The sequence below is a fragment of the Salvia splendens genome, chromosome 19 (genome assembly GCF_004379255.2).
Source record: "Salvia splendens isolate huo1 chromosome 19, SspV2, whole genome shotgun sequence".
Lineage (NCBI taxonomy): Eukaryota > Viridiplantae > Streptophyta > Magnoliopsida > Lamiales > Lamiaceae > Salvia > Salvia splendens.
This window is the reverse complement of record NC_056050.1, coordinates 5752931-5777342: the sequence shown is the minus strand read 5'-3', so window position 1 is coordinate 5777342 and position 24412 is coordinate 5752931. Positions and strand designations below refer to the sequence as shown.

At 39.3% G+C, this 24412-nt stretch overlaps 3 protein-coding genes and 1 pseudogene across 5 annotated transcripts; 2 read left to right on the top strand and 2 right to left on the bottom strand.

Annotated features, from left to right (window-relative positions):
- Positions 1-231: 231 nt before the first annotated feature.
- On the bottom strand, positions 232-6756 carry LOC121779519 (annotated as a pseudogene).
- A 605-nt stretch (positions 6757-7361) lies between these two features.
- LOC121778593 lies at positions 7362-9132 on the bottom strand. Its single transcript, XM_042175962.1, has 3 exons — positions 8834-9132; positions 7705-7966; positions 7362-7624 (listed from the first exon to the last, which is right to left on the bottom strand). Exons 2-3 carry the CDS (start codon positions 7895-7897, stop codon positions 7482-7484), a joined length of 336 nt encoding a protein of 111 aa, XP_042031896.1. The 5' UTR covers positions 7898-7966; positions 8834-9132; the 3' UTR covers positions 7362-7481.
- Positions 9133-9810: 678 nt separating this feature from the next.
- LOC121779509 lies at positions 9811-11562 on the top strand. Its single transcript, XM_042176843.1, has 5 exons — positions 9811-10047; positions 10167-10235; positions 10336-10415; positions 10504-10706; positions 11329-11562. Exons 1-5 carry the CDS (start codon positions 9887-9889, stop codon positions 11497-11499), a joined length of 684 nt encoding a protein of 227 aa, XP_042032777.1. The 5' UTR covers positions 9811-9886; the 3' UTR covers positions 11500-11562.
- Positions 11563-17164: 5602 nt separating this feature from the next.
- On the top strand, positions 17165-19127 carry LOC121778589. 3 transcript variants are annotated; one of them, XM_042175957.1, is made up of 5 exons: positions 17168-17588; positions 17684-17746; positions 17845-17921; positions 18381-18583; positions 18869-19127. In XM_042175957.1, the coding sequence occupies exons 1-5, from the start codon at positions 17386-17388 to the stop codon at positions 18977-18979; spliced, it is 657 nt and encodes a 218-aa protein (XP_042031891.1). In that variant the 5' UTR covers positions 17168-17385; the 3' UTR covers positions 18980-19127. The 3 variants fall into 3 exon arrangements, with proteins under 3 accessions (XP_042031892.1, XP_042031891.1, XP_042031890.1); XM_042175956.1 differs by having other exon boundaries at positions 17173-17588; positions 17842-17921; XM_042175958.1 differs by lacking the exons at positions 17684-17746; positions 17845-17921 and having other exon boundaries at positions 17165-17588.
- The last annotated feature ends 5285 nt before the right edge of the window (positions 19128-24412 follow it).

Sequence of the window (24412 nt, the reverse complement as noted above, 5' to 3'; positions counted from 1 at the left end):
TTTTTCCCAAACGAGTGTGGAAAATGAAACAACTCTTATCTACATTATTTTTTTTTACTTTACTCTCTCCACTTGAATTATTTATTTTTCAAAACGGGTGTAAAAAATGAAACGACTCTACTACCGTGGAACTGAGAGTACTAAATTGTGGTTATGTATAAAATTAATTTTTTTTATATGGCTATCATTAACAATTGTCATCATTACTTCTCAAAACAGAAAAAAAAACACTTTTGTCACCAATTTTATATAGTTTGATGTTATTATACTTCATAAAGAGTATGCAAACAGTGCTTCACATTCAACAGATCAAGAAAACTGAAAGAAGAAAATTTGGGGTAATACACAGATTTAATGGTGAATCTTGTAAGTGAAACGAGTTCAACGTTGCAGCCACATCGACCAGTTATTCCATCTTCAATTGTTGAGGAGAATCTATGGTTCCTTTCTTCATCATCTCCACAAATTCAGCGTAGTTGATCCTCCCATCCTGTTATGGCAAAAATCAAGAACAAATACAATGTGAGTGAACTAGAATTGTTTTCACTAAACAAATTAATATGATTATATTCCAAGTGTTGATGGTGTTGGTGCTCCCTACACCCAACCATGAACGTGAGTAATTAATAACATTTGAATCCACTAAGGTGTTGTTTGGTTGCTATTACTCATATATTTATCCATCTAAAATTAAGCAGTGAGATTATTTTAGTTCAGGAAAGATGCATGACTATGATAATTATCATATTATTATCCATCTAGGATTAAGTTGTGACCATGAAGCAAAAATAATACATATATTCAATCACGAGATATAATCTTCCAAACCAAATAGGCCATTAAAAGGAAATCAAGACGTCAATTATCTACGTACCTTATCGGTATCGACATCATCAAGAACCTCATCGATGGTAGCTTCATCGCCCATTCCGTACTGAGTCATGGCTTGTCTCAACTCATCTCTTGTAATAAATCTGATAAATTATAGTAGTATATGTTAATATTGTACTAACATTTATCATGCAAACAATTAATATTAACGCACCCACTGTCATCCTTGTCAAAATATTGAAAAGCCTTGTGCAAATTCTCTTCTTTCTCCAGTCTGTGGCGATGCATTGTTGCAGTTATAAACTCCACATAGTCTATCGTCCCATTCTGGTCAACATCAGCCTACACAAAATTAGAGTAACAACATTCATTAATAATAATATAAAAAAAACTATAATTAACAATGTGCAAAATGAGAAAGTAGTAATTTCTACAGCTTCCATGAGTTGTTGAATTTCTGTTTCACTAAGCCGGGATCCTAGCTTGGTCAAGCCGGTTCTTAGCTCGTCGTAGATGGTGCCACTTCGATCAGTATCTATGTTGTCGAACATTTGTCTAAATCCCTTTATGTCCTCCTCCGACATGTTTTCCGCAATAACCTTGAGAGCGACCTTCTTGAGCTTGTTCATGGCTCTGAATTGCTTCATCCTGATTAGGACCGCGCTGTCGATGGGTTGGTCGGATGCTTCGCCACCTTCCATGAGCCATGGATGCTCTGCTCGAAAGTATTGGTTAATAATGTGACATATTCAATCAAATAATTAATTGTGTTATCAAATACCAAGTGCTTCTGCAGCAGAAATTCTCATTTTTGGATTTATGGTTAGCATTTTCCTGATGAGATCCTTTGCACCAGGTGATATGGTATGCCATGGGGACATTTCGAGGTCTAAGTTTCCCTTCAATATTTCTTCAAATATGCCTTTTTCTGTCTCTAAAAATGTACCACAATCAAGACATTAATTAACTTAATAGGGAAAAAAAATCACATATGTTACACTAGAAATTAAATTAGTTACCAGCCCAGAAAGGAGGAAATCCACTGACAAGTATGTAGAGAATGACACCAGCACTCCACACATCAATTTCCTTGCCATAATTTCCTTGCCATAATTTCCTTGCCATAATTTCTTCTTAATACTTCAGGGGCCACATAGTAAGCACTGCCCACTAGATCTTTGTACACTTTTCCTGAACATAATATTTAACTTCGACTTAGAGCATCCACAATGGGACGGATATCTCAGCGGACATCCCGGCGGACTTTCCAAAAACACCTCCTGCCACGTCATAAGGATATCTCACTGCACTGTCACGTCATAAGGACATCCCACTACACAATGACAGACATCCCCAAGGACATCCCGACGGACATCCACAAAAAATAATAAAAAATCGGGACGTCCGCTGGGACGTCCGTTGTGTCAACGTAATGGCGGACGTCCCGACGGACGTCTGGAAAGCCGTGGAACTCTGGTGTCCGCAGCGGACGTCCGCATCCGTATGCATGCTGCCTAATGGCGGACGTCCGGCACGCCGGTCCGACGTCCGCCATTGTAGATGCTCTTATGTCTTAAGCAACAATTACCATGATTTTTAAAATATAGGGAAAAGTGACTAATAATAGTAAAATTTTACCCATGAAATTATATTAATTTGACTAAATAAAACCAAAATGATGATATTAAATCCAAAACTACTATTGGGACAATTTAGTAGTAAAGTGGATATTCCTGGGACCTAAGATCTCAGGTTTGAATTTGCTGATCAACTCTGAACTTGTCATATGTAATTTAAAAAAAAAAAGTTCGATTTTATAAAAAAAGTTCGATTTTATAAAAAAAAGTTCGATTTTATAAAAAAAAAAAAAAAGTTCGATTTTATAAAATTTGCCCGCGAGTGGGGACGTCACGTGCTGATGCAATAATTATTTTAAAAAAAAAAAGTTCGATTTTATAAAAAAAAAAAAAATTTAACGGTATTATTACCGTTTTTTTATACCGTTTTTTTATTTGTTTTTTTATTTTTATTTTTATTTTCTTATTCTATAAATACTCCTAATTCATCCTCATTTCACACACAACTACACATCTATTCTTCCTAAATCAACTTCATTTCCTTTCCAATTTTCATATTCAATCTCTTCACAAAATGTCCGGCGACGGCAACTATGGCGGTGGCGGCTCCGGTGGGTGGGATCTCAACGCGTTCGACGATTGGGAGACCATGTACAACACACTTGGTGGTTCCGGTTCGTCGACGCCTGGCACCCAGGGGTCGGCGACCCCGGGTGGGTACCAACCACCCACTTTCGATGTGGATGCATACGCTCGACCCTCCGCCTCGCGGCCTTCTCAGGGATTGTCCCAGATTCGGGAGGATATCCCCGTTGAACCCACCCAGGGAGGAGGCCGAGGCGGTGGAAGCTCTAGGGCAGTGTCTGAGGCGGCCGAGGAGGAGGAGGAGGAGGAACCAGAGGATCAGGGCCGGCATCCGTACAGCAACGAAGAAACAAAGGCGGTGTACAACGCCTGGCTCACCGTCTCGTACGATCCCATCGTCGGGAATCAACAAGCCGCCAAGTGCTTCTGGGAAAAGGTCCGTGATGTCTACCACCAGACTAAGCCGAAAGGGGCCCGGAAGCGCAAATATACAATGCTCCGTGCTCACTTTGGTCGAGTTGACTTATAGGTCAAAAAATTATGCGGCATCTACTCGGCCGAAGCTGCGCACTACCAAAGCGGAGCTTCGGGCGCCGACATTCTGAGGGCGACTTTGGGCGCCTTCCACCAGGACACCAGTCTACAGTTCAAATTTGTTGATATTTGGCAGCTCGTCAAGGACGAGGAAAGGTGGGCCGGCGGTGTCCGCTCCAGCTCGGGCTCAACCTCAAAGCGCACGAAGCACACGGAGAGCGGCAACTACTCGTCTGGTGACACCGGGGAGGGTAGCGAGGGTGAACCGCAGGTGTTTGCGGGTACGGCCAGCGAATACGGGGGATCCAACCGTGGGCGCCGTCGGCCGCAAGGGACGAAGGCGGCGAAGGCGGCTAGAGCGAGGAAGGGCCGAGGCGAATCAAGCCAGCCGGCCTCGGGATCGGGCTCGCGGGGAGGCTCGGACACACTTATGGTGGCGTACATGACCGCCACAATGGCGGACACTTCCCGCTTCTCGTACGCCCAATTCGCGGCTTGGTGGAACGGAATTGTGCATATGGCAGCACAACTTGGCCTTCCGACTCCCCCTCAACCTCGACCGCCTCCGGAGGATGATTAGCCGGCGGAGTAGTTTTTTTATTTTCCCACGTTTAATTGTGTGTTTTTTATTTTTTTAGGATTTTAATTGTGTGTTTTTTATTTTTTTTAAGTTTAAGTTGTAATTTTTTTTAATGTTGTGTGTTTTTTTAATAAAGTGTGTTTGTTTTAATTGAATTGGGTTGGAAATAAAAATAAGAAATGAAATTGAATGAATAGTAATTTAAGGAACGGCTAAAGAACGGAGGGTTGCAGGTTCCGTTCCTTAGTTAAGGAATTGAGTAAAAAAGTACAGTGGGGCCTGCAAATAGTAGTTTAAGGAACGGTTTAGGAACGGTATAAGAACAGCGTTGTGGATGGCCTTATGGGCTAGATTAAACATATAGCTAGGGATGATTGGAGAACTATGTATTATGAATTTGAGATGTATGAAAATCTGTAAAATTGATTAACTGTAAATTATTGATGATTTTATTTTGAATAAATTTCTAATTGATGATTAGACTACATTTCTCTACTTTGGATTATTAATTGATTTTGATTTGCAGGTGATTAAATATAACATGACCACGACTGAATTACTAAGGTACGAACAGAGTGATTATTTTACGAAAGTAGATAAATATCTAACAAGAATTGGTAGGGTAAAATTGACGTTATAGATATACACAGACCATAGTTAGGCAAATATTATAAGTACTACTCTTAATAGAAAAAGAAAAAGAAAAAGAAAAAGAAAAAGAAAAAGAAAAAGAAAAAAGTTGAGGTTGCTGCGTCGGCCCATGAAAGAGAAACTATTAGACATGGGGTTGACCTGTCATTGTCTAGTTGACCTAGTCGTCTTGACCTACAGTGGCATCCACATATAAATGGATTCCAAATCTCAATTATCCAGTTATGCATGTCACAAATTCACATTTCCCATTTTTGCCCCATGTCAATAGGTTCTCTCTTAATCTAAATCATGATCATATATCTAGACGAGTAAGCAGTCGGTTCAGTTATTAATCAAATCGCTAGTCAATTGATTACCGGAAAATGTCGAAAAGCTAATCGGTACTGACCGAACCCCAATTTAGTTAATTCACTCGATAGGGTCAAACAATTAACTGGTATACCAACTCAAACTGATTAGTTTTTCAACCCTTTTGAGTAGTTAGATAACCGATGATATAATTCGATTAATAACTGAACCGACCGTTTACCCAAGTCTACCTATATAATACATATACACTGATGAAACTAAGGTGAGTTTCCAATTAATTCTTTTTAAACCTTTGTAACTAAAACTATTCGACTTTAGCGTATCTTTAAAATATAACAAAAGTAGGTAGTAAGTACTCCATTATTATACAGAAAGAAAGATGCACACGCAGAGCATCAAAGAAGAAGTTAGACGCCATTATTTAATTTTTGAATAAGGTGAGCCGACTACAAGTTATAATCTTGTACCACACAAAAGAATCCAAAACTTCACAGCCAAGTAATCATCTTGAACTGTTGGGTATCGGTGGTGCACACCCGAACTCCACATTAGTATGATATTGTCCGCTTTGGGCAAAGCCCTCACGGTTTTGCTCTTGGGGTACTCCCCAAAAGGCCTCATACTAATAGAGTTGGGGTAGCCCATTTATATGCTTGCAACTCTTGTCTATTCTCCGATGTGGGATATAGTTTGCTTCACCACAATCCTCCCCTCAAACCAAGACCACCAGACCAAGACCACATGTCTGTGCCCCCATGTTACAGGTCACCAGGTCACCACAAGTCTTGGTCGAGCTCACGGAGAGACATCGGAGAACTTGCAAGCGCAACCCACCGAACCCCGAGCCACACAGGCCCAACCCCTAAACCAGGGCTCTGATACCACTGTTGTCATACTAATGGAGTTGGGGTGTGCACCACCGGGAACCCAACATGAACTCAAGAATCGAATTCACAGAAATTAATCAATAACTGAAGAAACTAACCTGACTCAATAAACACGGAGAGGCCGAAATCGGTAGCCTTCAACAGAGAGGCGTCGTCGCCGCTAACCATCAAGAAATTCTCGGGCTTGAGATCCCTATGCATCACGCCCATGAAATGACACACATGGACCACATTCACGATCTGTCTCCCGATCCTCGCGGCCTCCTTCTCGGTGTAGCTCCCCCTGGCAGTGATCCGGTCGAAGAGCTCCCCGCCCGAGCACAGCTCCATCACCAAATGCAGATTCTCTGAGTCCTCCTAGGCACCTCGGAACTCCACGATATTGGGCTGCCCGGTGAGGTGCTCCAGGATCATGATCTCCCTCCGCACGTCGTGCACGTCATTCTCGGTCACGAGCTTTCGGGTGGAGATGGTTTTGCACGCGTATTTGAGGCCGGTGGCCTTGTCTCTGCAGAGATATGTGATGCCGAATTGGCCTCGGCCGAGCTCCTTGTCGAGGTGGTAGAGCGCGGTGATGTCCACGTATGGTTTTCCGAGAATTCGGCCTACTGTCGATGGGGGTGGAGGAGGCGGAGGCGGTGGCGGTGCGTCGTGGAAGGGGAAGTGGTGGTAGTGTGGGGAGTCGGAGTCGGAGTCGGAGGATATTGGGATGTCTCTGGATTTTCTGCATAGCTTTGAGAAACAGAATCCCATTTTGCAAGAGAGAAAGAGAGGATATGAATATGACGTTGGATGTGGAAAGGTGTTGTAGACGAGTTTATGGATATATGGGGTGTCGACTTTTTTAAGGTGCTTTGCTTTGTTGTTTGATTCCGCTACTCTTTGCCTCTTCTTTCTCTGTCCCTTAACGCAGTCAATTCCAAATCCTCTTTCTTTTATTTCTATATATTATCAATGGTTCATAAATCCCACAATCGATACCTAGTGTATTAATTTGCACTCTTCATTGTTTAATTGTAAAATTGAAATACTAGTACAATATATTACACGAAAGGATTTCATAGAGACTTGGAAATGCTATCCAGAGCCAGGTTGGGTGTACAACTCCGAGGGGTATTGGGAGATGCAATGTTTTAAAAACCGGACCGGCAAGCGAACCGGCGCCGTTACCAGTTCACGGTTCAACCACTAGTTGAACCGGAATATATAATAAACATATATATTATATATTATTAAATATATATATAATAAAAACTGTGAATAATAAATAAAAAATAGCATTATCAAAATATCAAAAATGGCAGATTTGGTGCCACGCAATGCATCTTAAGTATTTTCCGATACACTGCCATGCCATGCCATGCTATGCTGGTCAGCTTGCATTACAATACCAATAAGTTCAAATACCAAAATACACAAGACCAATAAGTTCAAATATCTAAATACACAAGTCTTTATCAAAATACATAAGTCTTTATCAAAATACCAAGCTACGAACTCAAAACAAAATACTTAGTGACCATCTCAATCACTTTCATTTCCAACTTCAAGCTTAATGCAACTCAAGTCACAAAAACCATCGTTGATGCTACCAGTATTTCCATCATCATCAAATCTTGACAAATCAATTTCGTCATCATTAATCACCATTATATCATCTTCATCACCTACATAAAGATTAAACAATATCAAGCAATGAACACAATAACACGTGAAATTATAAATAAATCTATAAAAGTTTATTTACCTTTTGCTTGTTCTTCATCTAACATTTCCTCCAACTCCTCATAATCAAGCTCTTCATTAGCATTTTCGTCAATCACCCAAAACTCTACTTTGTCAATACACTCATAATCAATCGGATCATATTGTCTTTTCTTTGAACAAACACTACACATTTGACAAACCATACAATCTGCCGTTTGGTTTGCGAGATTCATTCTTGTTAAGGCCCGCAACTGTATACAAGACCCGTTACTAACGCACGACTCCAGGTCCGGCTCCCTCCCCTGCGACAAATATTATCTTGGCTAAAGACAATCTTCTCCTTCATTTTTTTACCTTTGCTTTCGCCACTTTCTCTCACCAATAGAGAAAATTAGGTATATAATGATATAAGAAAAAAAAATTAGTGTTGGCACGTATATGATTTTTTGTATCCCCTCATCTTTTATTTTCTGTGCATATTAAAGCTTTGGAGGGTGTTTTGTGTTTATGGTTTTATGAAGGGGATGATGATGATGGAAATTTATTTTCGAAAAAGAAAATGGGGAAGATGGTGGAAAGAGAAAATGACGGTGGAAAGAGAAAATGAATAAATTAAAATTAGGAGACAACGTGTGCGATGGAAGAAAAATAGTATATTGTGAGTGAGTCATCGATGGATACAATAGTGATGTTTGGATACAATAGTGTGATGTAATGAAGAGGTTTTTTAATTATTACTAATATAATGTGCTGGGGCAGCTAAGGTTATTTTAGTAAATTCGCAAATTTGGGTATGTATGTTAAAAATTAGCTGATTAACCGAACACCTTTCCTTTTTTGCATGATTTAATCTTTCCTTATCCAATATTGACTCTAGGTATAATTCTATCTAAATAACCGAACATGACCATAGTGTATTAATTATACTGCAAGGAGTATGCATCTCCAGTAGCAGAGCTACTTAAATTTGAGAAACAGACACATCCATACATACCATTGTTTCAAACTAAAAGCTTTCAAATTTTCAATATATATACATAATTTCTACTTCCTTCCTCCACGAATTCAGTGCTACTCCATTAATGTAAAATTAGTTTAGTATAAAAGAGATAAAGCATTAATCTTTGGGAAAAAGCAGCAGTGAAGAACAAAATGGAAGGCTGACCAACCTCCAAATGCGCGACGGCGATGTACGGTGTTGGATGTTATCGATGAGAGGAGACGAGCGGCAATGGGAGGGCAAGAGAGAAGGAGCAACGAGAGAGATGGAGTCCGGGAGGGCTCGGCGATTGGGGCGCCGGAGGTAGCGAGGTGGGCGGCGGAACAGGGAGGTGTGGAGAACTTGAGAGAGGAAGTGGGAGTGGGAAGTTTCTGAAAAGTGAAAGGAATGAAACTAATTCTTCCAAAGACCCCCAAACCAGAAATGGACAAGAGATCAAGGATAGAAATATCCACATTCGATTTTCCCTTTTCAAAAGTTGGGGCTGCTAGCTACAAAGAAAGTTAAATTATTGGACTTACAAATCATCATCAGAATTGCGGTGCCTCATCACTTATGATTATAATCTAATTAATTAGATGTTAATCATCTTATAAACTTATTATAAGTGACTCGGGCTTAATAGATAGTTACTCTAAAGTTTAATATTGTAGAACCAATTAACTGCAAAGGCCATAGTTTATTTTTTGTCGAAGGAGAATGATACACGTCGTTAGCTACCTTGCACGTAAAGGCTGGAGTTTTTAAATTTAGTTGTAAAATCAATCGCCTGAGTGAATTTCAAACAATTTTTTTAATGACAATCCTAACAATATAATTGCGAATTAGCAAAATAGATTTATAGATATATGATTTGCAAATAATCTTATAGTCGAAGCCTCACAAATCCTACATTTTGTTTGCACATAAATTAAATGAGATTTATCGACAAACTTATTACTACAATTGTGTAATATTTCTCGTTTCTGTCCAATAAAATTAAATGAAAAGTCAGCTTGGAGCAGGTAGGAAACAAGAGTATTGAATAGAGATTTCTTGCATAACACTTACTGCGAATTAAAGACTCGCAACCATTTCTTCTTCTATAAAAATCTCTCACGTTTCTTCACAAGATTAATTATTTGATAAGAGCTAACAACTCTCGAAAATTCATCAAGATATAATCAAGAGAAAATATTCCCATATTCCACGTAAGTATTCAAAAAATTAGGCATCATAAAACATGTCTATATCCAAATCTCTCATCACCTTCAAATTTCTCCCACCTCAATATTCTCAGCCCTCTGAAACTCGAAAATCGATATCGTTATCTTCTCCCTCTTCTTCATCTTCATGTTTTTGGGAACATAAAATTCAATCGAAACAATATTACGCAAGTCCAAGGTACGTGTTACATTGGATGATCAATATTTTCAAATTACAAATTCATATAATTTTCATCATTGTTAATAATTCATTGATGCAATAAATCAATTAATTTTCTTTAATTAATATATCTTCAGGAGATTTATTGTACGCAGCGTTGTTCAACCGGGAACTCCACCGCCCTCCAAGCCTCCCTTCAGTTTTATGTACGTACGTCGAATTTAATTTTTTTAATTATCAAAATATAGTTAGTATATTATGATGTTTGTGGTTAAATAATTCTATTATTGAAATAAATCGGTGCAGAAAGTGGATTGTGGGAGTAGCTATAACAGTAGTTCTACCCTTCTTTAGTAGTAAATGGACATCGCTTCTCAAAATTAAAAGTAAGTCTATTTTTCATAATTTTTAATGATGAATTTATATAGATTATATGTATAGTGCATAATTCTAAATGTGGAAATTAATTTTTAGATGAAGTAGAGACGGCGGTGGAGATAGCCGAGGAAATAGTTGAGGCGGTGGAGAAGGCGTCAGAGGGGGTGGAGAAGGTGGCGGAGAAATTGGCGGAGGAACTTCCCGAGGGCGGAGGGCTAAAAAAAGCAGTGGATTTTGTTGAGCATGTGGCTGAAATAGCTAATAAGGATGCTCATAAACTTGGAGACTTGATAGATAAGGTAAACTAATTAATTAACTAGTTTTCTTTTTTTGTTAATTACACGGGCGGGCCTAGTGACTATTCGTCACGCTGATTTGTTAACTAAATTTCGTTAATCAACATTTGTATAAACTTGGAAAGAAACTTAATTGGCGTCACGAAAAATTATAAGAATGAAGATTGAAAATAGCTATTTTCTTCATTTGGAAATTGAGTGTTTGATGGAAATGGGACACATAGCATATATAGTGTGTTTGAACTTTTGAAGGAGATAGAACACTACACATATAGAGCATTTAAACAAATAACTAGTGTCATTATATTTTAAATAGGCTAACTACGAACCATGTCAGTTTACTGATTTATTAATCTCAGTAAACATATTAGTTTGCATCTCAAAATATATCAATTCTCTTTAATATTAATATTAGTTTGTATATTTCAAAATTCATTTTTACCCAAGAATCAAATTAAGGGAATCGATATTGAAGTCATGAAATTCGAAACCATCCATTTTACGATCTATTGGACCAGAATGGTTTTTAGTTCTCATATAAATGGTAGTCTTATTGGGCTAGATCCCTACTAACTATATATGTTAATCTATTTTGACATTTTGTTAATTAATTAATTTTATGCAGGTTCAAGAAGTAGAGGAAAAAGTAGAGGATTATGTGGAATGTGTCGTTGAGAGTGCCATCAACCATGATCATCACAAAGAAGATGATAAAGAAAATGGGGCACAAAATGAGGAAGAAGATAAAGCCAAAGAAGGAGGAGGAGGAGGTGGTAATGACACAAGGATAAATTAATGTAATTACACATTTAATTAGTTATATTGAAGTGTAGAGCAAAATTTATCTCAAGAAATAAAAGTGTACTAATACAAATGACATATTGTACTAGATTTCTTAATTTTTTTTTCGATGTATATCAAACTTTGCTTATTGAATTGATAATTTATTGTGACTCGGTAACTTATAAGATCTGTTTGTCTTCTTGCCAGCATAATAGCACTATATATATTGCTCCGAATCTTAATTAGTTAGTTACTTGTAAAATCAGATAAAACTGGAAAATGTAAATTAATTTCGTATTAAACTTTTAGTTTAAGTTCGTGTTAAATCTGATCCTAATCAGGAAATAAAATTAATAAAATTTCAACTAGTCGTGGATAAATTTCATTTGAACGTTAACTAGCTTTGACCTAACTACCTCTAAATCGAACCATCATAATTAACACACATATATTATATAGGGAGTACGTAATATAGTTATAATATTTGGGCATGTGATACGAGTCTATTATTATTATTATTTAGTTTAGATATTATAGGGATTTAGCATATCTTTTTCTATATCTTTATTTTCTTGTTCATTAAGTCAGTAGTATTATAAATAGGATAGACTGTTATCTTTTTTAGTCATTCAATCAATATATGAAATTATCATTCTTTTGGCTCAATTGAGTAGCAAACAAGAAACATCTCCTAAGGTTGCCGACGAGGCTGATCTCGCGCTCAACCGCCCCTTTTTGCCGTCCAAGTCACGACCCAACGTTGGGCGCTCGACAACGACGACATCTCGTTTCTTGATTTTGTGTGGAAATCGACGTTAAGGAGGAATTAGGTCCTTAACAACTGGTGCTTTCATCCAGAGCTCAGCATCCTTCGTCTGCGTTCATCCATATCCCCAAATAAATCACCACCATTTCTACCGCAACCACGATTCAATCCATCAACATGTCATACGACTACGCCGGCTATCGCCGTCGTCAATACGACTTCCCTCAGGCCACACAGCCATTCCGTCCCTACCAGCCGACCCAACCTCGCCGTGTAACCAGTTGGGACCCTCCGAGCAGCCGGGTGGAAGTACTTCGCCCGCCGTCGTGGCCTGATCCAGAATCACCCCACGTCTCACACCACTTGGATCCACCTGATCGTCGCCCACGGCCGAGATACCAGGCCATCAGGTGTCGCGATCGCGCGCAAGACGCTTGGCCCCGACACCGCGGTGGCTACATCGAGGGGGGTGGCCACCTATCTGATCGCGGAGATCATCAGACCCAATTAGGGTTTGATCGCTACCCGACAACCGCAACGCAGCGGCACCGCCTAACGTGCTGGGACCACCAGCGCAACAGCAGGACCGCGGCAACTCAATGGGCTAAGCTAACCAATAATTGGGTCTAAGCAATTAATTAAATCAGGGCCAGTCCAATTCAATTAATATGTAAATCCAATACACAATTGGTCCACCGACCTCGCCCTCGGGAGGAGGTAAGAGCGCGAGTCCAGCCCGCCTCCCACCAGCCCCGCTACTTCACCGAAAAGCCAACGCAGGACCTGTACAGTCAGCCCGCACGTGTGACCAGTCAAACTCCGGAGCAGCCACGCCTGCCGCTAATACGAGTCTCCCAGGCGGAGAAGTCAGAACGGTCCAGGTTGGGTCTCTGCTGGCACTGTCCCGAGAAATGGGTGATGGGACATGTGTGTAAACAACGCATTCTCTGTTATGCGGATGATGGGGAGGAGTTTGAGGAGAATATTCAAGATGAGAATTTAGCCGAAGAGAAAACTGATAATACTCCCACGATAGTATTCGGTGATGATGTTCCCAATGGCATTACCGATGTTCACAATGATGGCGCTCCTCTTGATGTTCCAAACAACGAGTCCCCTGGAGAGTTCATCAAGAACAAAGGGATTGTCAAGATCGACAATGAGTCACCGCAAGTGCTCGTTAGGGTATATGATGAGACGATTGGTGAAAAGGAGGAGACATTGCTAGAAGATAAAGAGGAGGATGGTTCTATTGGTGAAGTGGAGAAGATAATCGCATCGTTCAATATTGCTCAAATGTCATCGACGGAGGTTACGAATTGTTGGTTTAAGAGAGGAAGTGTTTGCACTGGTGTAAGGATAACTGCCTATTTCTACGCGGATTTCTTTGATGGCAATGTCCCAAGTATTGTTCCTCGTTCGACGTCACTCGACGTCGATACACGATTCATCCCTCTGTGCAATGACACGCCATATTTGAGCATTCTTGGAGGTGATAAAGGGAGACATTCAGCTGTTCGATATGTGTTTGATCCAGGAGGAGACACCTCGCCAAGCTTTTGCTTTCAACTCTCGTCTTTGGTTCGTCGTGGTTCCCACCTTGAGGACAAGGTGGATTTTAACCGTGGGGGAGTTGATACGAGTCTATTATTAATATTATTATTATTATTTAGTTTAGATATTATAGGGATTTAGCATATCTTTTTCTAAATCTTTGTTTTCTTGTTCATTAAGTCAGTAGCATTATAAATATGATAGACTGTTATCTTTTTTATTCATTCAATCAATATATGAAATTATCATTCTTTTGGCTCAATTGAGTAGCAAACAAAAAACAACTCCTAAGGTTGCCGACGAGGCTGATCTCGCGCTCAACCGCCCCTTTTTGCCGTCCAAGTCACGACCCAACGTTGGGCGCTCGACTACGACGACATCTCGTTTCTTGATTTTGTGTGGAAATCGACGTTAAGGAGGAATTAGGTCCTTAACAACTGGTGCTTTCATCCAGAGCTCAGCATCCTCCGTCTGCGTTCATCCATATCCCCAAATAAATCACCACCATTTCTACCGCAACCACGATTCAATCCGTCAACATGTCATACGACTATGCCGGCTATCGCCGTCGTCAATACGACTTCACTCAGGCCACAAAGCCATTCAGTCCCTACCAGCCGACCCAACCTTGCCGTGTAACCAGTTGGGACCCTCCGAGCAGCCGGGTGGAAGTACTTCGCCCGCCGTCGTGGCCTGATCCTGAATCACCCTACGTCTCACACCACTTGGATCCACCTGATCGTCGCCCACGGCCGAGATACCAGGCCATCAGGTGTCGCGATCGCGCGCAAGACGCTTGGCCCCGACACCGCGGTGGCTACGTCGAGGGGGGTGGCCACCTATCTGATCGCGGAGATCATCAGACCCAATTAGGGTTTGATCGCTACCCGACAACCGCAACGCAGCGGCACTGCCCAACGTGCTGGGACCACCAGCGCAACAGCAGGACCGTGGCTACCCGACCGTTAACCGGGCCCGAAGCTCGGAGACGTGCTGGGACAGACCTCGCCCTCGGGAGGAGGTAAGAGCGCGAGTCCAGCCCGCCTCCCACCAGCCCCGTTACTTCACCAAAAAGCCAACGCAGGACCTGTACAGTCAGCCCGCACGTGTGACCAGTCAAACTCCGGAGCAGCCACGCCTGCCGCTAATACGAGTCTCCTAGGCGGAGAAGTCAGAACGGTCCAGGTTGGGTCTCTGCTGGCACTGTCCCGAGAAATGGGTGATGGGACATGTGTGTAAACAACGCATTCTCTGTTATTCGGATGATGGGGAGGAGTTTGAGGAGAACATTCAAGATGAGAATTTAGCCGAAGAGAAAACTGATAATACTCCCACGATAGTATTCGGTGATGATGTTCCCAATGACATTACCGATGTTCACAATGATGGCGCTCCTCTTGATGTTCCAAACAACGAGTCCCCTGGAGAGTTCATCAAGAACAAAGGGATTGTCAAGATCGACAATGAGTCACCGCAAGTGCTCGTTAGGGTATATGATGAGAAGATTGGTGAAAAGGAGGAGACATTGATAGAAGATAAAGAGGAGGATGGTTCTATTGGTGAAGTGGAGAAGATAATCGCATCGTTCAATGTTGCTCAAATTTCATCGACGGAGGTTACGAATTGTTGGTTTAAGAGAGGAAGTGTTTGCACTGGTGTAAGGATAACTGCCTATTTCTACGCGGATTTCTTTGATGGCAATGTCCCAAGTATTGTTTCTCGTTCGACGTCACTCGACGTCGATACACGATTCATCCCTCCGTGCAATAACACGCCATATTTGAGCATTCTTGGAGGTGATAAAGGGAGACATTCAGCTGTTCGATATGTGTTTGATCCAGGAGGAGACACCTCGCCAAGCTTTTGCTTTCAACTCTCGTCTTTGGTTCGTGGTTCCCACCTTGAGGACAAGGTGGATTTTAACCGTGGGGGAGTTGATACGAGTCTATTATTATTATTATTATTATTATTATTATTTAGTTTAGATATTATAGGGATTTAGCATATCTTTTTCTATATCTTTGTTTTCTTGTTCATTAAGTCAGTAACATTATAAATATGATAGACTGTTATCTTTTTTATTCATTCAATCAATATATGAAATTATCATTCTTTTGGCTCAATTGAGTAGCAAACAAAAAACATCTCCTAAGGTTGCCGACGAGGCTGATCTCGCGCTCAACCGCCCCTTTTTGCCGTCCAAGTCACGACCCAACGTTGGACGCTCGACAACGACGACATCTCGTTTCTTGATTTTGTGTGGAAATCGACGTTAAGGAGGAATTAGGTCCTTAACAGCATGTAAAAAACACATGGGATTGGGATAAGAGAACTAGTAGGCCAGCTTGGACAATTTTTTCTAAACTTACCGGTAAATAAATAATTCATTTACTTTATATTTGGAGCTTTAACCAATTAACTTAAAATATGAGGATTGTTCCAGTAGAAAATTAACTTAAAAAATTAAGTTCAATATATGATACGTGTCCCTAAAAATGAATTTTACTATTTGATATGCAATTCGGTCACGACAAATGAAAATTTATGAATTTTCACGCTTATTGGTCCTTGTAAAAGTCTACAACTAATCTTGGCTCCCGTAGGGGTACTTTTCACATTTGATTTTATTATTTTCATATGTAATTAATTAAGTCATACTTATATATAGTATTTTTTTTTCTTACAAACATTGCCTTTGAATCATACCGACCTAGGGTCTAGGGATCTAGCTAGTATATGTAGCTTAATTATATACGGATTTATCAATTTGTACACGACTTATTTATATAATTATATCTACGCGCGGTTAATGGTCATTACTCATTATGCATATGGAGAAAATTAAATATTACCCCAATCCTATGTGTTTATATGCCAAAATTAATTTTATTGACGACTTGTAATCTTTATTGACCATATTAATTCCTTGGTAATGACCATACTAGGATAGTATTATACAACCTTACTTAAGTAACAAACATATCTCAAAAATAATATGAAGAAAAAGAATCCCTGAGAATGTGAGAAAGAAGAAAAGAGAAATGTTTTTGTCATTTAATTTTGTCAAAATTTATTTCTAAAGGGAAAGTATTAATATATAATATAACTAGAAAATTCGAAAATAATAGTTGATGTATCAAGAAAAAAGAAAACAAAAATGAAGTTGAAGTGGCACGATAGGAATGGTGGAATCAAAAATAAAATATGAATGTAAGAATCAATACATTTACCTTTTATCAATAATTGCTAATTTATTACTACTCCACATCATAAAAAAACCCAACATAGAGAAAGATGAATTTAAATCTTACTTTCAACGTGCATAATAAAAAAGAAGAGGAAAGGCATATTCAAAGTTCAACTTTTTTATGAACAGCAAAAAATATTCACATTGGAAAATTCTTGTGCTCTTATTTTGTTATAGCTTTCTCCCTATAAATCTGGGCCATATAGAAGTAGTACACACACTACACACACCCATCAATATCATCTTCTTCTTCTCCTATACAAAATCATAAAGTTCTTTTTTTACTCTAAAATCGAAGGAACACTTAAATAGTTTGCAAAAATCTAGGTCTGATGTTGATCAAGATCCCACAAGTTTGCGATTCATCTTTGGGTGGTTTCAATCATCAAAAAAATCATCGTCAGAAATCCAAATCTCTACTACAAAATTTCGATAAGAATAACATGGTTTTGATCTTCAATTCCAAAGATAAACATGCTTTCCAACCTCTACGGAGCCATACAACATTTCTGCAAAGCTATAGCAAAAATACAAGGTATGTAAATTCCAAAATTAATAGTTGTATAGTATAGTTAGTCGTACATATATATTAATTATAGTATACATCGTTTGATTTGTTGATGGTTTCAGAAATTTTATCGTGCATAGTATGGAACCGGGAGCTCCGCCTCCCGGACCTCCTTCGAATATTTTGTAAGTCAAATTAATTTCATCTGTTGTTTGTTTAAGCTTATTTCTATGCTTTTTCAATTGTTTTAATGTTTTTTTGTGTGTAAAAATTTGGATAGAAGCTGGGCTGTGGGTGTGGCTGTAGCTGTAGCAATAGTGATACCTTTCATCAGCTACAAATGGGGTCCATTGCTTAAGAGTAAGGATTCGTTGCATTTTCTTAAAAATGTCATTAAATTCTCTTTTTAAGAAGTATTACATATAGGCCAAATTACAAGAAAATTATGGAAGTTTATTTAATTTAATTTTGGTTCTATCCTGCAATTTTAAAAACAAAGAAGTTTTGATTTGATTGCAATTATCTTATGGCAAAAAAATCGACATCGTGTAAGTCGTAGCTCATAGGAGGTAACGTCCATGAATGAGTTCCTAGTTACCTAAAAATGTGTCTGAGTGATAATTGCAAATATAATTCTTATGCTAATTTTTAAAGTTTTGGGATAAATTAGAATTTGACCTTATGATTTTTTCACAATTTCTTATATATGAGTATTTGGTTTAGTTCATAAGCCATAATGTAATTTTTTTTGTATATAGCCAATTATTGCATAATAAAATAGATAATACATGCCATTTTAATTTTTTTTTGTATGTGTAGGCAAGGTTATGGCCGCTCTACAGAAGGCGGAAGACGCGGCGGAGGCGGTGGAGAAGGTGGCGCAAAAGGTAGAGAAGGTGGCGGAGGATATCGCCGACGATATTCCAAAGGATACAAAATTAAGGGAGGTTGTAGATTTTGTTGAAAAAATTGCTGAAAGGGCAGGAAATGATGCTGGAGCAATTGATGACTTCATTGATAAGGTTCTTTGTTTTTAAATCACTATATGTTTCGTGTTAATTCTGCACTCAATTTAGTCAATGATTAATAAGCCACTAAGTTAGTCATTATAGATTAATTTAATTAAATAAAAAAAAGTTACAGAATGATAATGATCTAACAGTATAATTTTCAAGGATCTGAAAACGATAGTAATTCGTTTTCCACGAACAATTTTAATGTTATACTCTTTTTGATGTGGATGTTTAATTAGTAGTATTATAATTCATAAAGTAAACATGGAATGAAATTGGATGGTGTAAATGCAGGTTCAAGAAGAAGAAGAAAATGCAGAAACCATTGCTAAATCTCTCAAGGAAGATTTCAAGAAGGATCCAGCTGAGGATTCGAAAGAGGAAAAACCATATGCTGAAAATTAAATTAGAAAATTAAACAATAGTATTCGTACTTAATAATCACATTAGTTTAATTTCGTTTCCAAAACATCCGAATTAGCTTTTGGTAGGCGAATTTATTTTGTAATTATGTGTTTTAGAGTTTTCGTAATTATTGTAATAATATTCGTTATACTATAGTATTATGTTGATCACAATATCTGACTAAAATAATCTTAATGCTAGAAACTTGGACTTAGTTCAAATTTCAAACTGATGGATTGGACAATAATAATAATAATAATAATAATAATAATAATAATAATAATAATAATAATAATAATAATAATAATAATAATAATAATAATAATCCCTCTATCCATAGTTATTTTGATTCGATACGGATTTTATGAAAATTGCTTAACTTTGTGAAGAAAAGTAGATGGAGAAAGTAAGTGGAAATGTGATGCACATTTTTTATATTAGTTTTAATAAATTATAAATGTAAAAGGTAATTAGTAGAATGTTGGATCATATATCAAAAGTGGAAAAAATGATTCTTTAAATCGTGGACAACTTTAAATGATCAAATAATTCTTTAAATGGTGGACTGAGAGACTAATACTTAGTCTATTATGTAGTACTATGAATTAGTAGTATTGTTTTTAGATTTATGACTTTGGCACAAGCTAACAACTTTTCAGTCCTTAATTAGGGGGTTGAAGTCAAGGTAAACACGATGTAATTAAGTTCCTATCTAGTAATAGTAAACAAAAAATATTGAATACAGCTGTAAGATTTTAATTCACCTAACAAATTTGATAATTAACACAAAAACACTATACGGTGTGACGTGCCTAGACAATACACACTAGATCAAACATATAATTAGAAATCTCTTCAAAGTAGTGAGCGTATATGTTTTTTTCTACACAATAAAACCATTCAACAATCTTTGATTTTCTCAGGATTTCATCATATTTTCAGTAGGGGAAATGGCTCTAAAAAAGGGAAAAAAAATCCTCAATATCGCAGCTTATTGAAGCCGAGTGATTTGAAATAAATTTACACTAAAACTACATAGTTTTGATAGTGGACAACGGATACCTGTTGAAACAGAGAGCTTTGTATTTTTTATTAATTGAAAAAGATATCCAACATCTATGAATTTATAGGAGTGTTGGAGACTCTTGAGATACAACAATAAATACATTCTTGGAACTAGTCTACTATTGAAACTAGATATTATAAATGTTGTATTCTTGGAACTCTTGAGCTTATCTTGGAACTCTTGAGCTTATCTTGGAACTCTTGTTACTCATTAACTAACACTCCCCCTCAAGTTAAGTAACGGGATTTCCGATACTTAACTTGGTAAGAGCTTCTGAGAAAACTTTTGCTCCAACTGCTTTTGTCAAAATATCTGCAAGCTGATCTTTGGATCGAACAAATGGGAACTCAACAATCTCTGCCTCGATTTTCTCTTTGATGAAGTGTCTGTCTACTTCAACGTGTTTTGTTCGATCATGTTGGACTGGATTTTCTGCAATGCTGATCGCAACTTTGTTATCACAGAACAATCGACATGGTTTTTGTGATAAAAAACTCAATTCTTCCATCAATCCTCTAAGCCATAGTAACTCTGTCAAACCATTTCGAATTCCTCTGAATTCCGCCTCTGCGCTTGACAACGCTACGACCTTCTGTTTCTTGCTCTTCCAAGTGACTAAGTTTCCTCCAACAAATGTAAAGTACCCAGAAGTGGATTTTCTATCTATTGGGTTTCCAGCCCAGTCGGCATCTGTATAACCATGAATCTCCAAATGTCCATTCTTCTTGAACATAATTCCATGATCAAAGGTTCCTTTGAGGTATCGGACAACTCTTAATGCTGCTTCAAGGTGGTCGTCTTGAGGTCGGTGCATGAACTGACTTATCACACTAACTGCATATGCGATATCTGGTCTAGTGTGTGACAACCTACTAACCTTTGATATCTCTCTCGCTCGGCTAGTTGGGCTCCCTCAGTTATTTGGAGACCATGGTTTATGGCTATTGGTGTGTCTGCAGGCCTACATTCCAACATGCCAGATTCTGCTAGAAGATCCAAAGTGTATTTCTTCTGATTGATAAAGATCCCTTCATTTGATCTTAGGACTTCAACTCCCAGAAAATACTTGAGTGCCCCCAAATCCTTCATTTCGAATTCTGTCGCCAAATTCTTCTTAAGTTGCTCTATCTCTTCAAAATCGTCCCCTGTGATGATCATATCATCGACATAGATTATTAAGCACGTGATTTTATCCCCTCTCTTCTTCAAGAATAAAGTGTGATCTGCATTACTTTGGTGATAGTCGTACTTTTTCATAGCTTCTGTAAATCTCCCGAACCAAGCTCTCGGAGACTGTTTTAATCCATACAATGTTTTCTTCAATTGGCAGACTTCTCCATCTTCAAAGTGATCCTCGAAACCAGGCGGAGCTTCCATGTAGACTTCCTTCTTGAGTTCACCATGTAAGAATGCATTAGTCACATTGAACTGGTGTAGGGGCCAGTCTTTGTTTGCTGCTATAGAGAGCAACACTCGAACTGTATTCATTTTTGCCACTGGTTCGGAGTAGTCCACCCCATAAGTCTGAGTATATCCTTTAGCTACAAGACGGGCCTTGTATCTCTCGATAGTTCCGTCAGGCCTCCGTTTGATTGTAAAGACCCATCTGCATCCAACGGTACGTTTCCCTTTTGGCAGTCGACATTTCTTCCAAGTCTTGTTTCTTTCCAAGGCGTTTAATTCGACCATCATCGCTTCTCTCCAGTGTTTGATTTTCAGGGCTTCTCTTACTGTCTGTGGGATTTCTTCTTCTCCATATAGAGCTGCCTCAAATGCTCTGGCCAGTTTTGTCAAGTTTGCTTTTGCCACACTACCCACCGGATATCTTGACTGTCTTCCGCCTGTCTTTTCCGGAGAATATCTTTTGGGTGGAATTCCCCGAGTACTCCGAGGTGGCAAAATATATTGTCCAGTATCCTCATCAATGATCTCTCTCTCATCATCTTCTGTAACTATATTGTCAGTAGTAACAGTAATAGAGTTCTCAATAGAATTATTTACCTCGGATATCGGATGGGGAGATGTTGGGGCGACAATTTGTTCCGCAGGTTGATTTGTGTTTAAGACCTGCTCGGTGACAGAAGTAGTTGGCTCGGGTTGACCTTCATTGGGGTTATGATTATGGGACATAGGCATCCAGCTTAGCATGTCAACATTTGATACCTCGTTTATTTCCCTCTCCCCCTGACTGGTAAGTTGGGTGTTGTAAAAGAATTCTGTTTCTAGGAAATTACAGTTCATCGTGGTGATAACCTGTCGGTTTTGTGGATCGTAGCATCTATATCCTTTTTTATTGATCTCATACCCAATGAAAACACATTTAATCGCACAAGGGGCTAATTTCGTTCGCTCATGTTTCGGGACATGAACAAACATGGAGCATCCAAAAATTCGAGGTTCAAGAGATAAGGCTGGAGGGACACTGGTTAAGGTAGATAAAGTTTGAAGTGGGGTTTTGAGATTAAGGATTCTAGTAGGGAGACGATTTATGAGGTATACTGACGTAGCAATTGCTTCGGGCCAAAAATATTTTGGGACCTTTGAATAAAAAAGAAATGCCCTAGTCATTTCTAGAATAATCCGATTTTTGCGTTCAGCTACCCCATTCTGTTCAGGCGTGTAGGCACAAGAAGTTTGGTGAATCAGACCTTTCTCAATGCAAAAATTTTTCATTTTTGTGTTGACAAACTCCCCCCCATTATCTGATCGAAGGATTTTGATTTTTGTTTGAAACTGAGTGAGGATCATGGCATAAAATTCAGAAAATTTAGAGAAGACATCAGATTTGTTTTTCAAAAAATACACCCATGTCATGCGAGTGCAATCATCAATGAATGAGACAAAGTATTTCAAACCGTTCCCCCCTGAAATTGGACAAGGACCCCACACATCCGAATGTATCAAAGAAAAAACTGAGTCAACTCTAGTGTTGTTGAATTTAAAAGATTGTCTGTGGCTCTTAGCCAAAACACAAGTTTCACACTCAAAAATAGAATTTTTCACAAGATGCGGAAATAGAAGTTTTAAATAACTAGAGGACGGATGCCCTAACCGCCTATGCCATAACCATGTTTCCCGTTCTGAAGATCCATGAGCCAACATTGCTCTGCCAGTTTGAGCTATCTCGTCCACATAGTATAACCCACGGCGTTCAGTGCCACGCCCAATAATCGTCCCCGTCCGGATATCCTGAAGAAAACAAAATTTAGGATGCATCAGAAGAGTGCAATTGAGTTCTCGTGTTACATGACTAATAGACATTAGCTTTTGGGAAAGAGACGGCACGTAAAGACAATTTGATATTTTCAATGCAGGGGAAATTTGAACAGTGCCAGCCCCCTCGACCGGAGCAAAATCACCACCAGCAGTTTCAACATATGTTCGTTTCGCCTTAGATAATTCCCCGAAGTCCGATCTATCATAGGACATAGTATCGGTTGCCCCACAATCGAATATCCAACCTCTATCATTTTCTACATTCCTCTTTTTGACATTGCATGCAGTAGAAATTTCAGATTCATCTTCTAAGGCTGAAAAACGATTTTTACACAAAATCTGGGGGGTATTATCATATTTTTCAGGAGATATAAGGCTATTTTGTTTTAAAAGGTGAGTCTGGGGGTTTATCTGCAATTTAAGGGTTCTTAGGGCTGTACATGCAAGCTCTTGGGGTAAAATATGATATTTATCAAAATTGGAAGGGCTTGGGGATAAATCCCCAAACCCTTTACCTTCAACGGTGCTTGCAAAATTAGCCATAGCCGCTGCACCTCCTCCAACGTCGATTCCCGTCGCTGACCACCCGTCTGCCTCCGTCGTCTGTCCGACGCTGCCAGATGGGAGAGCCGCCGGTCTACCACTGTCGCCTCCGGTGCTAGTGGCTGCTAGGCCGCCCATCGGGGCGGCGAAAATCTCTCCTCCTTCGGTTCTCCCAATCGCCGATCTCCCCTTAGCAACTGGGTTCCGGTTGGTTTTGTGGCCGTCCTCCCACCATTCTGGGTAGCCAACAACCTCGAAACACGTCTCCCTTGTATGTTTTGGCTTTCCACAGTGGCTGCAAACAAGTTTGGATTTGTCTATCCGAGGTCGATTGGAGAGGTAATCAGTTGTGGACCGGCCTCGGTCTCTCGGAGGCGGCGGCGTTCTGGTGTAGTGTCGGCGCGGTGGTGGTGGTCCGCCTGCCCGACCTCCGAATCCAGCCCCAATTTCAGAATCAGGCATTGGGTTTGAGGGCTTCCAGATTCCAGTACGTGTTTCTTCTTGTTTGACAATGCCAAAGGCATCTTCTGCCGAGGGCCCAGGGCTCTGTTTTAGGAGCTCTCGACGGAGGGCATCATATTTATCATCCAAACCGGATAGGAACTGGT

Coding starts and splice junctions, on each gene's coding strand:
- LOC121778593 (XM_042175962.1), bottom strand. CDS start 7,897: ATGAATCTCGCAAACCAAACGGCAGATTGTATGGTTTGTCAAATGTGT. Junction 7,625..7,704: donor AGATGAAGAACAAGCAAAAG/GTAAATAAACTT, acceptor ATCTTTATGTAG/GTGATGAAGATGATATAATG.
- LOC121779509 (XM_042176843.1), top strand. CDS start 9,887: ATGTCTATATCCAAATCTCTCATCACCTTCAAATTTCTCCCACCTCAA. Junction 10,236..10,335: donor AAGCCTCCCTTCAGTTTTAT/GTACGTACGTCG, acceptor AAATCGGTGCAG/AAAGTGGATTGTGGGAGTAG. Junction 10,416..10,503: donor ATCGCTTCTCAAAATTAAAA/GTAAGTCTATTT, acceptor ATTAATTTTTAG/ATGAAGTAGAGACGGCGGTG.
- LOC121778589 (XM_042175956.1), top strand. CDS start 17,386: ATGTTGATCAAGATCCCACAAGTTTGCGATTCATCTTTGGGTGGTTTC. Junction 17,589..17,683: donor AGCTATAGCAAAAATACAAG/GTATGTAAATTC, acceptor TGATGGTTTCAG/AAATTTTATCGTGCATAGTA. Junction 17,922..18,380: donor ATGGGGTCCATTGCTTAAGA/GTAAGGATTCGT, acceptor TTGTATGTGTAG/GCAAGGTTATGGCCGCTCTA.